The sequence below is a fragment of the Dermochelys coriacea genome, chromosome 17 (genome assembly GCF_009764565.3).
Source record: "Dermochelys coriacea isolate rDerCor1 chromosome 17, rDerCor1.pri.v4, whole genome shotgun sequence".
NCBI lineage: Eukaryota > Metazoa > Chordata > Testudines > Dermochelyidae > Dermochelys > Dermochelys coriacea.
In genome coordinates, this window is record NC_050084.1 from 18,375,941 (window position 1) to 18,393,090 (window position 17,150).

The 17,150-nt window shown below is 42.3% G+C and overlaps 1 protein-coding gene across 5 annotated transcripts in view; it reads left to right on the plus strand.

Moving 5' to 3' along the window:
* The window catches only part of COL26A1 (collagen type XXVI alpha 1 chain), a 238,749-nt gene that overhangs the window by 171,527 nt on the left and 50,072 nt on the right, over positions 1-17,150 (plus strand). For all 5 annotated transcript variants that reach the window (XM_038376218.2, XM_038376221.2, XM_038376220.2 and 2 more), the window contains one exon: positions 6,122-6,183. In XM_038376218.2, coding sequence (XP_038232146.1) covers positions 6,122-6,183 — 62 coding nt within the window. The remainder of the gene's footprint in view (positions 1-6,121; positions 6,184-17,150) is intronic.

The following is a 17,150-nucleotide window of genomic DNA, read 5'->3' on the forward strand; positions in this document are numbered from 1 at the left end:
GTGTCTTATGTTTGTTAGAGTGGGCTCCCTACTGCCTGTCCCTTCCCCCATTCCTCTGACCTCTTAGCTGATTATTTTTGATCTGAGACAACCAGACAAGGCCAGCTCTGTAGCACTCCTATCCACTGACACTGTCAGCTCTTCACCTTTCACATGCTTAGGCTCCATTACAGAGCTAAAGACATGACTGATATTAAATAACAAGCATAATTAATAAAGTCGATCTAGCCAACATCTGACTCTCATTAAGGGGAAAGTGTTGAAAAAACACATCCCAGGTTGGTCATGATTTATAGCCTGGGTCTGCTATTCTTCATGAGCACTGGGGAAAGCTTTTGAGAAGGACCAGACCACGAACTACTTAAGGAAACTGTGTATGGACACACACAGGCTGAAAGGGTCAAATCAGATAAATTAAAAAGAGGAGGGGAAGGGCCCTTTATTCATCTACTCCCTGTTGTAGGCCACCTAGGCAGGCATGGTGGAGATGCATGTTTATATTCCCATTGAAACTGTTGACCGTGTCTGAAAAAGCAAGACTGGGAATGCTATTGGCTAGACAGTGGGGAAAACATATTATATTAAGGAAGTTTATGTCCTGTAGTTTGTCTTTGTCTGTCATTTTAGAGCTAGCAGGTTTTAGGCTGGAGGTGATAATAGAAGGCAATAACACAACAAAGAGCTATGGTTTAGCAGGGAGATTATAAAGGTACCATTGTTACTTCAAGGAATAACCATCTAGCGGTTTGCCACTGGACTGTAGCAGACGTGGGGATCTTTTTCAGTTCTCATTTCCCATCCACTCACCAGGGAGGGAGGGTGGGCAACGTGTATATATGTCCTGTTGACTAACAGGAGCATTATTTCTTCCACTTCATTTGGAAATGGAAATTCTCTTAAACCTCTTAATAATGGGCATTTTATCTTTTACTACCATCTTTATAAATCCCACTGCCCCAAATCAGAACAGCTTTATTTGTTGAAAGTGAAAGATTATTAAGGCTGATCACACACCAGCTGTGGTCTGAATCAAAGCAGTTAATAATCATTTCATACTGTAGTAAAAGCCAGTGGAGTCCTGGTTCTATTCCCAAACCTGTTCACACTGACACACTGGGGCCTGCCAGTGGCTCAGGCTTGCCATCTCTAAATTGGGGATAATTATTTTTTTCCATCCTTTGGAGAGCACTGAGAGATCTATGAAAAGCGCAGTGTACATGATGAGTATAATTATCTAGAGACAAATCCTTACTCATGGAAGTAGTACAACTGAAGCCAAGAGACTAATTATGTGAACAGGAATACTTTGCACTTGCAGAGCACTTTCCATCCGCAGGTTTTAAAGCACTTTAGAAAGGGAAGTTGGTATCATTACCCTGATTTTACAGATGGTGAAACGGAGGCACAGAGATGGGAAGTGACTTCGCCAGAGCCCTACAAAAGACTGGAGACAGGTTGGAAACTGCCTACGTCTCCCAGCACCTCTTTCCCACCCCCGCCGACTGGTGTGCAGTGCACTGGACCATACTGAAATTTTGGAAACCAAGGTCTCCAACTTTGGAGCTGCTACTTGTTGAGAGATAGAATCCTCTTATTTCCTGTTCTCTCAAGACTATTTGTTTTCAAGGAAGAGTCCATGACTCTGGAATTTTCTCACACTCCATTTACGATACCCCAAATGTCCGCTTTGGAGTAATCCTTCAGGGCAGAAACCTGGGGCCTTGATCCACTGACTTCAATGGACTTATGCTGATTTGCACTTGGCCTTTAGTGTCTGTGCGCATGCTGTAGGGACCAAAAACTGAGGCAGATTCACTGGGAAGTTTTCTTTTTGCACAATTGTGGTCCCTTTTGTAATCACTGGCCTGACTGTCCTCTCACTTCCACTGGAGTAAAGCATGGGTTTAAACTGGTCATAACCGAGAGGGGTCCATTGTGTTTGCTTTTAGTGAGATGAGAAGTTCTCCAATTTGTGAGGCTGGAAGCACTGAACAGTTAAAATGTGTATATTTTTAAATAATCATTATAAAATTATGCTGATGCTTATGCTGTCTGAGGTGTGTAAAGAGGGAATAACAAACGTCACACAGCATAGCTCCATTGAAATTGAGAGAGAGACAGCAATCTACACTAGCTGAAGGTCTGGCCCACACCCTTTTAATCTAGGATCAAGTGTAGCAATCTTTTTAGATCAAAACCAGCAGGTTTATATCTTGCCCCAGGGGTACGGACTCTGTGATCTGTTACATTTCCGTTTCCTGAGAAATGCTGATCCTATCCTGCATCTGATATGTTATGTCATTTCTTTCCATCATGTAGCATTATTTTGCACGCGCGTACATACGGCGAGGGGGGGAGAGAATGGTGCATAAGGAGTGGGGTATTGGGATAAGAATGTTAAGACATTATGGAGACAGACTAGGTGTCATGGGATACTGTGCTACAGTATAATGTTCGTTATCTCAATCATTTATCCTCCCTCCTGGAATATTTCTAAAACAAATCCAACCATGTGTTTTGAAGTTGGGCTTCGTACAGTGAAATCACAACTCCTTACTCAAGATTTAGTTGAAAACCCCCCACACCTAATACACCAACTAGGAATATGAGGGAAATAAACGACAGTGCTATGCTGCAACAGATGATGAATTTATGTAGACCTGGAAGGAGTCTCTTCAGGAATTCCAGTTCAGAGAGCATGTAAGATTTGCCTCAACACTGAATTCATTGTACGTGAAATGATGATGTGAAATCCTCCTAGCTGGTTTTAATAATGCAAAAGGCATTCTCTCTGATAAGAAAACTCGACTTTATGGGCTCCATTTTTGGATTCAATGAGGTTTTTTGGATCAGACTCTCTCTAACTACTTAATTTCATAGTAAGTGGATACAGAAAATATGTATTTGCTTGATTCCTCCCATTCTGCCTTCCCCACCCCACCCTAATGACCGGATATAGTCCCCCAGTAGTAAACCTATTCAACATTAGACTAGAGTACTAGAAGTTGTCTTGCTGTTTTGTTTCATCTAAGTATGTTATGAGTGTATGTGTAGTAGTAATAATCCTTAGCATTTATCTAGCATTTCATTTTTTGAAAGCATGGTCTGTTTGTTGATGAACTAAACATCACGGCTTAGTTATAACACAAGGGTTTGCCATTTTGCATTTGTAGAACAATTTGCCTTTGCAGCATAGATTGCTGCTTTGTGCATCCCGAGAAGTGGGTTGGAGATGAAGTTTGCACACAGATCTGAACTTTCATACAGTTCAGGGGGTTCAGACCCATGTCGAGCTCCCTCTCAGCAACTTATGACATAAGAGCTGCTGACCTTCCCTTGCTCCTTTGTAGGAACAGCTCAAGATCCTCTGCGCCAAAGTAAAGTAACTATTAAGTTTAACAAATAACACTGTATTCTTTGAGCACTACGTATTGTATTGTAAATATTTCTTGATTTGTCCTGGTTTTCATTAATTAACATTACATTTCTTTGGTGGACGTGTCGGTGGACGCAAACGCTAACCAAATGCCTGCATGATCTTATTACTGTAACTCTCTTCTGCTTCCTCATCCCTATCCCACCATGTCATTAATTATAATCACTCCTTGTGTCAGTTTGAAAATGAACCTCATGCCCAGCAAATAGACATGCTAATGTGGAGTCAGAGCGGCTCCGTGAGCTCTGCACGAATATATTTAATTGCAGAATCAGGACTATAGTTTGTAAACTCCTCTGGCACAGATTATAGACCTGATTCTCCCCCATCAATTCGGTGAAATTGAACCATGCACAGAGGGCAGTACAAGCCCCATGAACCAGATGAATTCTCAGGTGGTTCATCCATCTCCTCCTCTGCATAGGAGTGAATTTCAGACCGTACAAGTCAGTCCCATGGAAATCAATGGGATTTAATAGCATCTTTCGGCAGGGAAAGGGGAGAATAGGGCTCCTTATTTTATTTGTTCTCTAATGCATCTGGTAACTGTTTTGGCTCTGTGAAATGATGGGTTTGTTCAATTGTTTCTTCCTGTGTGGATGAGCAAGATAAAAAGCATGTAGCCAATCTACACACAGATCATTCCTGCTTTACACACCACCAACAGTTCTGAACCAAACAAGCCTTGTCTGTTCTGTTCCATTTTGTGATAACACACTTAAGGCATTCACATATGTATGAGCCAGTTTGTGCCAGGAAAAAAAATGTTGCCCAAGATTTATTGGTGAGAAGAAAAAATTAAAAAGGTATTTCCTGTTGACAAACCTCCCCGCCCCCCCCAAAAGTCCCTTTCAATACTGACTTGTAATGAAATTCTTGAAATCAAATCTGCCTGAGGAGTCAGATGTTCAGTTTGCAGGTGGCTGTTAAAAATTAAGGGGCCAATGGGAGTTTAAGCAGCTTTAAAAATCCCAGTGCAGAATTTCAGTGGCACTAATAGACCAAAGAGGAAGAACTTCTTAGGAAGTGCGTTTGGAGATTCATTGCTCTTAAGACCTGCTGCATCTGCTTAGATTGTAAACTCTTTGGAGCAGGGACCAGTTTTTGTTCTGTGTTGTATACAGCACCTACCATAGGGGGGTTCTGCTCCATAACTGAGGTTTCTCCATGCTACCGCAATACAAGTAATTAATAATAATAATCCAGGTTTCAGAGTAGCAGCCATGTTAGTCTGTATCCGCAAAAAGAAAAGGAGGACTTGTGGCATCTTGGAGACTAACAAATTTATGGACGTCAATGGATCAGGCCCTCAGTGAGCCGAAAACGGCAGATTTATTTCTGTATTTCTTTTGGAATGAGGGATATGAGAGTTGCAACTGATTCATAAAAAGGTGCAGTAACCAGTTGATTATCTACAATATTCCACATTGCTCGGCTCACTTTTTCCTTTTAAAACTGCTCCATTGTAGAAGCTGACACATGTGAATGAGCTAATCTGTCCTCCAGAGGGATTGGGAGACTTTCTAGTAGCCTGTAATGTAAAACAAAGAGTTGCTGCCAACCTGTGGGAAAGTAGGTGATGGAGGTTAAAACACTGACCAAAGACACTCTCAGCTGAAGAAGAGAACCCCCATGGATACAGCCTGAAACAATAGCTCTGAGAGGTGTGAACTGCTTTGTTCATCTCGGTGGTTTGTTCATCTCATTTGCCACTCCTCCCATTTAAAAAAGAAAAGGAGTACTTGTGGCACCTTAGAGACTAACAAATTTATTTGAGCATAAGCTTTCGTGAGCTACAGCTCACTTCATTAGATACGTGATGTTCTTTATATCAGGCAATCATTTTAAATCATACTCGCAGCCCCTTACGTTTGTTTGTTCTTTAGAATGCATGCAGTAGAAAAGCTGGTGGTTGTCATCAAGTGTCTAGTGGCTCCAATATAGTAAAGTGAGATATGAATCGCTTTGTGAATGCTACCTAGGGCTGCTTCAGATCTAGTGCCTGACCCAGCACCTGCTAAAGGCAATGAGAGTATTTCCATTGGCTTCATGGACTTCGAACTAGGCCCCTTGTAGGCACAGATGAGTGTGTGTGCACATACAGTGGTCACACTTTTTCATAGATGCCAAAAGTTAATCTGGTGCGTCTCCCCCATGCTGAGGCTGGATTTCTTCCAGGTGGAGGGGGATTCCCTATACTTAAAATGAAGGAATGCCCCTAAAATCATCATCTCTCTCAAAACAGAAGAAGCTTTTGAAGTGTGAGCAGTGCATGTTTGCCACGCTGTAGATATTTGATAGCTGCAGATGGTATATGTATTTTATGTACTGGTGCCAGCCATGTGATACGTTGTGAAACCATGTGACTATTTATCATGCATCATTGACCTCCTCATCTACAGTCTGCCTATTTCTACATCTCAGGAACTCATTTGAACATTCCAAACCTCTTAGCAGCTTCAGAAATTACGTAGATTTCATTTACATTTAGCATGGCTGTGGCCCCTAACTTGTGCCTCGGTGTTTAATATTTAATTTTTTTGGTCTATAATTGCCCCATAAGCATTATTTCTTAGTCTTTTGAAATCAACACGTTTGCATGGATACAGCGTGAGGGGACACTGCAGATTTAGAGCTGTTCAAATAAATTAATAAAACAGTTGTTTTACCCCTTCTCTTTTCTAGAATGCATGAACTGCACAAGACTAACTGATATGACTGAGAGGCTAAACACTCTGGAAGCCAAGGTAAGCACATGGAACATGTTTAAAGGAAAAAATAGTGACTTTAATGCTGGGGAGAGGTGCTGAAAGGACAATCCACCAAACAGGTGCAGCATGAGCAAAACCAACACATATATTACTTCACCAAACTGCCCCACTCATATCACGCAGCCCTGTTTGGTAATGGCCATCTCTTAGAGTATGTCTACACTGTGATTCGGACAGTATGTGTAGGCATACACGAGCTAGCTCACTAAAAATACAGGTAGCTGCAGCACTGTTGCTTGTAGCAAGAAGATTGATCAAAACTAGTTTGGGCATGCCTACCCATGCTGCAGTTGCACTTCCCTATTGCTAGGCAGACATACCTTCAGATGGGAGGTTCATTCAGTTTCCATTGTTTAGTGTCTCTGCTGAGGCTGATAACAGGAGGACCAATTAGTGCCCCGTGTGCAGGTGGTGCTGGATTTATATATATATTTTTTTGCCATGGAGACACTTGCCACTAGAACAGAACCAAAGATCAGCTGATGTAATCAGACTGTATGTGATACCATTAAGGACAAAAAGCCTAAAGCAAACTTCCACATTCAACGCACAGTTGGACTGTGGCTGTATTTGTAAACGATGGTTAATGTTGGCAGAAATAGCAGCTCATAACTCTTGATCAGAAAGTGTCCATCTGAACCCCTAGGGTTTTATTCTTTGCATTCAAGAAATATGAGGGCAAATTTATACTGGATTCAGCTCTGTAACAATGGGATGTAAATCAGCAGTGAATTTAACCTCTGAAGGCAAATAGGTTCTGAGTGTGAGTTCCAATATTAAAACACACAGAAGAAACTCCATCCAGACAGTCAGAATACAAGATGGAGGAACAGCTTGTGTATTTCCTGTGTTACAAAATCTAAATCAGAAGCAATCCAACTCAATGAAAAAGGGCAGAGATCTGAGATTTGAGGCTGTCCTTTTGTAATTGTCTCTCATAATTCTTCTCTTTAGTCTTTCAATTCTTTTTACCACTTCTCTGCTGCTCCCTTCTCTCCAAATCCCTCTTTTGCTTCGCTGCTTCAACAATAGCAAATAGAAGAGTGTATGGGCTATTCCAGTTAGAACGTACACATCTCTTACTCGGATAGGGAGGCCCTTCCTAAGGTCTAGGCACCATATTGGTCTCTCTTCACTTTTTAAAATAAGCCTTAAGTGAGTCTTAACATGGTGCATGTGTGCTGGCCCGCTGCATGGGAGTGAATTTTGCTCAGGATAAGTGGCGGCTTCTGTTTGCAGATTTGTCTATTAGGGATTGTCGATACTTGAAGGTAATTCAGATTAAGGTAGTGTAAGAATTTGAAGTGTGCTAGCTATTCCAGAATAACTCCATGTATTAGCACGCTAATGTATTAGCGCTAAGTCTCACATTATATTTGCTGATGTAACTGGATGAGAACTCTGTATATCAGTCTTAGGTTCTCCACCTACTTTGCATTGATCTGGTGTTCCATATTTTTCATCCACTGTGCTAATGCACAATGGTTCACGCGTGTGTTGTTCAAATCTGCATTCCTCCTTTTATCCTTTTCCAAAATATTAGGAGGATCTGATGCACCACACAGTGTTGAAAACCTTTCACAGGTGGAATTCAGTATTGTGTTTTTTGTTAAATCATTTTAATGTGTACCCATCAAGCATCATAAAAATAGCTCCCATAAGCAGAGTCAGTTAATTCCCTTTGATCTTTGGTTCCTTCTGTGACAGCCCATTCCTATTTGTTAGATATAGCGCTTGATCTCCCTAATGCTTGTGCAGCTAATGGTTATCATAGGAATTCAGGGAATCTCCTGGGGGGCGGGGGAGGAGGATGGGATGGTTTTGCAGACAACACATGATTTGCTGATAATTGGGGAATTGTGTCTGAGGTGAAGTGAAATGAGCAATGCTTTCTGGAACTCCCTCAAAGACATGTGGGGTTGTATTTCACCATGAGGAGAATAAGAAAAACATTCCAGGGAGTTGAATTCCTCAAGTGAAAACAATGGTCATGGTGTAAGGGAAGATTCTGTTTTCGATTCAAAGATGAGCTGAATAATTGTTTTTGAAGCAGTAAGTCCAGGCAGGCTGTGCGTTCCCTGGCAGTGAAGAGCAGGAGGTGTTGTTATAAAAGGAAAGATGACTCTCCTCTTTTAACTCTTTACTCACAATAGGTGTGATTTAAAGCTCAGGGAAACCCAAGTGACAGACGCCCATTGACTTTGTCTGGCTGTTGCAACCAGCACTGTCAGGAGTTTGTATACCTCACTCACCAGAAAATGAAAATCTAGGACTCACTTAAGGCACTTGCAGCGAAAGCACCATTAGATTAGTAAGGAAGGTGCCGTGCCTGAGGAGAGGTGGTTTGTGCAATTATGCTTGCATAGACTAATGGACTGAATGAGTCTGGTGCTGGGCTCAGTTAAACTACTATAAATCAAGGCTGGGATTTTCAAAGGAGGAGTTGGGTGCCTAACTCCCTTTGGATCCTTTTGAAGTCCCAAGCCAAGAGTGCAACTGCATTGGAGTCAATGTTGATAGGCAGATGTGAAACTGGATTAAGACAGAGGAGATTTTCAGTGCCTTCGTGGACAATGGTAGCAGTGAGTTCACATGTAGCAGCACTAACAGCTCAGCACACAAAAGTTTAGTAAGTGCTGGCAGCAGCATTGTATTTGCCTCCTGCTTGAGAGCACTAATGAAGAAGGAGCTGCCGGGGTCCCTTTCCACCCCTTGTAAGCTTGGCTGTAATTTGTCTATAGATGGACAAAACTGCCACGCTGTCCCATTAAAGAACTCTTGGATTTGCAGCCTTCAGGCTGTGATCTGAACTGAAGTTAAGAGGGATGAGTTGAGATTTCAGCCAGAGAACATAGCATGCTAGTGGCTAGCCCTGTGGATCGTCTGACATTGTTAGCATGAAGGTGGATGTATGAGAAGTCCAGTGCCAAGATGTAGCCTGTGTCCCATTTAGAAGGTAATCAAAGGATTTTGGTAATATCTGAAAATCCCAACCAAAACCATCAGAAAAACACCCCTCTTTCCCTTCCCTCTTGAGTGTTGAGTTTTGGATAGCTCAGAGTCATAAATAATTAAACAACCGCCTCCTGCCAAAAGAACTGCATTCTTGCTTTGGAATCTTGAGGAAAGCGGTGGCCTTCCAAGTCTCCAAGTAGCTGGACAGTCTGTTGAACAAACAGAACAAAAGACTGGACTAGCTGGGGGAGTCGGTGACATTTCAGCAGCGTTGATTTGTCTCATTTCAGTTGATCCTGGGCATCACACATTGCATCTTTGTGTATTGTGCTACAGTGTTTTGCAGTCCCTGGCACTTGTAATGCTGAGCAAACTCTGTCTCTCAAGGCTCCTCTAGGCTGGAAGAGGAGCGCGGTCATTCTCTATTTTAGCCACATGATTTTAAAGTGAGCATTCACTTGTGACATCTCTTCACATTGGTTGGAAGACTTGAGTTTTCAACACAGTTCTCCTGTAACTAGATCTTAACTCGGTTATATCTGAGTGGATTGTGAAAGCAAAGGAAACCTGGGTACTTTGGACAGTTTGGAGAGACTATTTATTTTATGTGAATGGTTTCTTTCAGATTTTTCACCATTTCACCACCATGATAGCTTGAAGCAACGTTGCCATGTATTGATGTAACACAATGGCCTTGTGTTAAAATATTACATTCCATCATGACACAACAGGAAAATGGCTGAAGGAAACCCCATCCCAACTGCAAAGGGAGACAGAGAAATTGGGAATAAACCCAGATTGTGGTTAATCTCTGTGAATGTTATTCCTTTGCTCTTTGCATCTGTTCACTCTCCAGGAGTGGTGACTTGGTACCTAATCCACCTACTATGGGCCCTATTCTGCTTTTACTTACGCTGATTTTACACCAGTTTAACTTCATCGATTTCAGTGGCATTATTCCAGATTTACACTGCTAGGAGAGCAGAATGACATTGTGTATGGGGGCCCGATCCAAAGCCTCTTGAAGTCAGTGGATGGGTCCCCATTGGGTCCAGCACTAGATGAAGAAGAAGTTGATAAGAAACTATTCTGGAGAGAGCCAAGAGATGCTGTGTGTCTACAAAGACAGTACTGCAAAAGGTCACTTGACCAGCACTGCAAAAAATAGAAGTCTTTTGGCGGCAGACTTTTAATAGTGGAATGATGCCGAAGTCTGAGCTAGACTGAGTTTTGCTATGTACTCCTGAAAAGGGTTTGCAAAAGATGAGGCTAAAATTGCAACTTTTTATACTCCTATGAATAGGGCTCGGACAGTTATCTTCCTTGACTTGGCCCCGCTCTTCCTTTTAGAGATGGCAGAACTGAATCAGAAGAAGTAAAAACTTCTCCAAATCTCCATTCCCTGCTGCATCTGAAATGAACTTCTGTTGTGAGTCATAAAAATTGGGTTTAACTGTTTATTTTTGTGTCCCTCTGAACTTGGTTTTGGCTGGAAACAGAAGCACCCAAGTACTACAAAAGAGGCTGTGGTCACTGTATTTTTGGCTAGTGCAGAGGCAGAGGTAACAGGACATCTCTCAAAAGGCTGTTCTGAGATTTTTAGCTTGATTTGAGTGATCTTTTGGGCTTGGGTGACTTGGCATAGCAGCCAGACTTCTGTTTTAGCCTCAGGCTTAAAGGAGATTAGCTTAGTGCTTGGGGAGGGGGGAACTGTCCAGGACTAGGCCAAGATCTGGAATTTATCTGCTGCTTTGCTTTTCCTCTTATATTCTGCCCAGATCTTTCCTTTCTCACCCCTGACTTGGCTTGCAGTGTAGGAGAGCTGCTTATTGCCGGTATGCCCGTCTCACCCATGATTAGTGCTCCCTTGTGTGTGTGAAACGGAGCTCCCCTGGCCAGCATTTGGCTCCCTTCTCTAGCCAGGCATCTCTGGCAGAGAAGAGCAATGAGGATCCGAGTGACTCCTGGAGAGGAGTGGACTGGTGATGTGGACACACCCACACCACTGACAGGACCTGGATGAGCTGCAGGCAGCAATTCCTCTATCAGTCACACCTCCTCCTTCTTTTTCCTCCATTTCCCCCCATGCTTTACTCTTCTCTTCCCATGCCCTCCTCTCATTTCATCTTCATCTTTCCTCACTCCCCTAGAGTCCCCAGAAATCTCCGTTCACTAGCACTGGCTTGGGGGAGCTCCCTCTGACACTTCGGTTCCTTCTCTTCCCTCACTTTTTTCCAGTGCCTGCATAGCACATGAAACATGTGCGTGGAAGCACAACTGGGTGCCAGGCAAAGCAAAAGTCACCAACAACCGAACTATGCAAGAAAATATCATGAGTTGGAAAGCAGAGGGAGTTGCCAGAGCCAGTGAGGGAGAGGAGACGCACACTGGGCAGCGAAAAGGTCCCTGTGACCTGACTCCTCTCTCTCAGACTTCTCTGGAGCAAATGGGGACTGCCTTACCTCTTCGGAGGCCACTTATCGCTAACTGCAACATTTGCAAGGTGGGCGACATCTCCTCAGGGGTGGAACCCCCTTTCACAGCCTTAACTCTTATACGGAAGATGGCTAGATCTCCAAGCAGCTTTAGAAGTTACTCCACTGCTGTGTATATGCTATAGCTGAAGGACTATTGTGTGTGTGTGTGTGTGTGTGTGTGTGTGTGTGTGTGTGTGTGTGTGGAAAACTTGGGGATAATTAATTAGGTTATTTGTGACAAACCAAAATCAACACACGTGTGTGGGCGTTGCACTGGCGCAAGGGAGACATTTGCAATGAAACAATGTCTGTAAATCAAGTAAAGGTCACTCATGAATAACTGCCGATTTTGGTTCCCGGTAGAGTTCCAGCACAGCATGGCTGCGGTGAGCTCATGGAATAGGAACGGATAAGTTCAGCTGTCTCAAATTGGCCGGTGCTTCAGAGACCAAAGGGGTGAGGCCTCTGACCTCTACTGTCTCTAACTTGCGTAAATGGCCAAGATGTGCAGAGCCAAGGTCAAGGGAAAAGGCTAACATGCTGCAAGCTGGCTTTGAATGCTTTGTGTACTTGGGTGGATGCTGATTGGATGGACTGTGATGGTCACCGCTAATGTGCTAGTCCCATGAGCAAGAAAACTCTCTCTTTAGCATGTCTGGGTACTGGGGAGATGCCACAGAAAAACCCAGCAGTGCATTATGGGTATGGAAAGATGGTTTATTCCCCACCCCTCCATTTATCAGACAGTAAGTGAAGGGACTTGTGGTCAGCAGTACAGCAAAGTTCTGTGGGTCTGCAGAACCTATAAAAGGGGGATGTAACTAAAGTTATGCCATCTTTCACTTTGTAAGGGAGGCGTTCAATTCACCCAGCATGCTAGATTGACGTTGGAGGTTGAAAAAATATCCCACTGAATCTGTAATGAGGGATGTGTGGATTGGCATCAGGTGTAAATAACCAAGAAACAAACACAGGAGTCATTAAGGCAAAATGGTTAGATGCTATCTGAGGGTGAGAGAGCATGAGGTAGACTTCACTCATTTTCTCAAAATGTCTTGTGCTCTCAGTGACCTGGTCCAGAATTGTCACGTTTTAGCACTGTGACCACGCAGAGGAAGAGTTGGGTAAAATGATGGAAAGTCGAGTTGCTCCCCAAGCTCTCCTGCTTCAGCTCTGATTTATGCTGTGCGCGTACTAGAGATGGGTGACCTCACTTTGCTTAATGCTTAGCTCACTCAAATGGAAGACTGTTTGGCAGAGAGTATTAGAATACTGCATTGGAACTCAGCACACCTGGGTTCTATATCTTGTCTCTGCCACTGGCCTATTAGATGACCTTGGACAAGTCATTTCCTCATCTGTAAAATGGGAATAATGACTCTTACCTTCCTTTGCAAAGCACTTTGTGTTCTACTGATGAAACATACTCTATAAGAGGTAGGTGGTATTCGTTTTTTTAATTTATGTGTTGTAGGTTTGAAAGTTTGACTTGTGCTCAGGTATCGTGTTCCCGATCCATTTAGTGTAGATTAAAGAAAGGATCCCAGAAAGAGGAGAAAAAACAGGTGGAAGGAGAATTAGAAAGGGGGCCAGGTGAATAATTTCAGAACGGGTGATGAAAGGGAGCGGAGAGGGGAGAAAATTCTAAAAATAACAGATGCACTAGGCCTGGCTTAATTCACACTTTATCTGGTTTTACACCATTGTGGGACCATTTGACCTCAGCGGAGGTACTCCTACTTCACATCGGTATGAGACCAGATTCCAATTGTGCCAGACCAGCCTTTTGGGAGTGGGTTTTTTTTACCTCTAACGCATAGTACAGGCTTTCCACTAGCTAGAAGAACACAGAGCTGGAATTCTGCCATCAACTGCACCAATGTAAATCTTGATTAAATCTCTTAAGTCTAAAGGGTGTAAAACTGGAGTGAGTGAGAGCAGAATCCAGCTCTATGCAGTCTTATTGCCGCCTCTGAATACATTATTCTCTTTTTGTAAGGCATGCAGACAACTTACATCTGTATTATCACATAAAAAGGTCCCATTTGTTTTATTCTGCTATACACCCATATCTTTTCACAAATTCTATCCAAGGGTTACAGATAGTGTGATATTAATCTCATCTTTTGGTGATTGTTCAAATGCAATATTTGATCCGAGTCAATATAACCCATTCTTATCTCCTGACGCTACTTTTAAGAAGTCTGTGGCATTTCACGGTGATTTAAATGCAAAGAGATACATTACAAATCCTGTGTCTGACTGATTCATTGTGTGATTGATAAATGATCTGCATATTTTCTGCATGAAAACAGTCCTTGTAAGGCGATACCCTGCCCAGAAGTCTGCGAAAGGTTAAAGGAAATTTTTTAAACATGTATAGACTTTAGACCAATACACTGTTTTTTTCTGCTACATGAAATCCACCCTATTTATTTAGAATATCACACTCCACTTTTATAACCCTATCTTTTTTTAATTACTAGGTAAAATTATGTGGAGCCATAGTAACAAAAAAACAATGACAATTACAATACAGATGTTAAAGTGCTCTTGACCTGTTCCGAGGGGGGATAGATTTAAGAAATGCATACGACAATTATGTTTTATGGGGTTCACCTCTTCCCTTGAAGGATATAAAATGAAACTAGCTCCCACTGTAACACAACGGTAGTCATAAATACTAGAGATTGAATATCCCCATATAGTACTATAACTGTGTTCACAAGTCCTCTAGAATGGAAAATCCTGTTCCTCTGTTGTATGGCAAGGATTCTTACAGGTACTGTAGATTGGGTGCTATTGTTATTAAGTGCTGATGTTTCATGGATAGGTCTTGTATGTCACACACACTGGTGGTGAACATTTCATCATGTACCTGGTATGCCACCCCACAAAGAGGTGGTAAAGTAAATCCCTGAGATTCCAGTTGCCCGGGTCCAGATCCCACGTTTCTATTTCTAACAAGGCCATGACTTTTAAGAATCTTTTAGGCAACTTGCCAGTCAGCAGTTCATTTAATATCTTGCCTATTGCTCCCAACAAGAATGAAGATCAGGATGGGGTTTAAAACCATCTTTGTACAAGTCTTAAAATGGGAGCTTCTGAGGTTTCTGCAGCTCAATTAATGTAAAACAAATGACCAGGAGGGTAAAGAACAATTTCATGACTAATTTTAACTAGGGAGGGCCTGAACCAAAACCCAGTTCTGAACAACTCAAACTTTGGATCAAGAGCCATGTGTGAATGTCACAACTGGCTCCTGTGGTCTTGCTAATGAGCAGAATTTATCCTCCAGATTGGGAAACTTGGGGAAGTTCAGATCTGGCCTACTTCTCATTCTCACGTACTACTATAATTAAGAATGACAATTAAAAACCTCTCATCCTAAAGTCTAATAATTCCCAGCCCTCACTTCTTATAGATTTCAGGCTTGATGAGAAATCCTTTCCCTGAGTCTGTGACCCTCAGACTGTCCCATGTGGCTGGCAAATGTTGTGATTCACTTTCTGTAACTAGTCTTGTACTGTAAAATATCCCCCGCCCCCAAAATACGTATTTTAAAATTTCTCTAAAGTAACCTTAAACATTTCTATTCACCCACAACATGCAACTTACTTTTGCCAAGGAAATGTGTGCCTAGGATGGTAGCTTTTGCAGGCTGTTATATGGGAAATGAAAAATACCCAAGAATTTTTTAAGGTAGAGGAATATTTTCACAGATAAATTCCAGCTTGATTTAGGTAAAAGGTGCCATGGGAGGGATTTTCAAAGGCCGTTAGAGGAGTTAGGCACCTAAATCCTTTGACTATCCCAGCCCATGTGTGCAAATATTCACTCTAATCCCTGGGGTGAAATTCCAATGGAATTTCTCCTGATTTACATTGGCATAAGAGGAAAATCAGGCCCATTGACTTCAATGGAGTTACTCATGAGCTACATCATGCTAAGTAAGAGATGAATCAGGTTCTTATTGTGGCTCCTCTGTTGTGTAGCTTTCCTCTTAGTGACAAACTGAGGCTAAAGGTCACAAGGCAGTATGACCATTGAGAGTACTGACACAACCCTCCCAGCCTCACTTACCTGGTGTCAAATGTCATAATGCAGACCTGATCACGAGCAGATATCAAAGGTCAGAGTCATTGCTGAGATCAGATGTTGCTTTCACAAGTCTGACATCTCCCGGTGGCAGAGCATGGGCACTGTTACTTCCTCAATGGGTGATGCTAAATTGGGCAAAGAAGAACGTTGTGACTGGGGAGGTGGAAGCGAGATGATAGCTCTGGTATATTTTGATGGGATGTTTTAAAATTATTGCGGCAAATCTGATTTCACTCTGAGCTCTGCAGTGAACTCTCAGCGAGGCATTTGAAGGATTACTGGATCCTGTCCACATGCAGTAGTTTAATGGACTCCAGTACAAGGGGTGTGGGGCTGTGGCAGCATCCCCTGGCTTGAAGTGGTTTCCATCATATACAGGATTTACAGTTTGGTTCATTGGCTTTCAGAACCCTCACTATAAAAATTGTTCCAACGTCCCTGTATAGAGTTATGAGATGTGGTGCTTTAGATTCATAGGGGTTAAGTGTCTCAGTCTAAACTTGGCTAGTTTCAAACCCCACCAAGCTTTGTCCGGTTTTGCACCCAAACCAGCTCATTAGCCCAAGTTTTATTCTGTTCTGACTTCCCCTTATGAAATACCATTGACTTTGTAGTAAATGGTATCCGTTCTGCCGGTCTTTTTTGAACCAACATATAGAATTTAATAGAGAATTATACCCCTGCTATAGAAGTTATAAAGTTAACCATATGCTTAAGTGCTTTGCTGAACAGGGGTAGACTTTACCTCATGGTTTGCTCATCGCTTGCCTGCGACCTGAGTTCAGGGTTCTGTCTCCCAAGAACAGCTAATGAGAGTGCAAATAATTGTTGGGCAAGAAGCCTTTTACTTCATAGCTGCCTTGGGTCAAAAGTTGCCATCAACTATTGTTCACGAAGTAATTTATCTTTTAAAACTGTAATGAAATCTGTGAAATTGTTTGTGATCATATTAATTATGTTGTCCGCTCAAGAGAAAGTCCTCTGGAACTTAATAGGCATGAAACCAATAGGGTCCTATAGAAGTCACTCTGGGCATCTACAGAATTTAATAGAAACTCATTGATTTTCTTTAGAATTTTGAAACTGAGCTATGGAACTGAACAGAGAACTGTATCCTTGTTATAGAATTCCGAGGGGTTGGTTTCAAAATTCTATAGCAAGGACGCTATTCTCCATCAAATTCTGTACGACTGCCAGCTCAGCCCTATAGCTGGGTGAAAGATTTTTATATAGCTTACTACACCAAATATTTTGCTCAGAGAACATGACACAATCTGTCCAAGTTATTCAATGAGTACTACTCAACCGGCTCAAGTCTTTGCTATCTTACATTACAACTTCTTGGGACTTCTAAGCTGTTGAGTCCTCTGAGCCCAAACCAGTTTTGGAAAATGTACTTAGAACTACAGT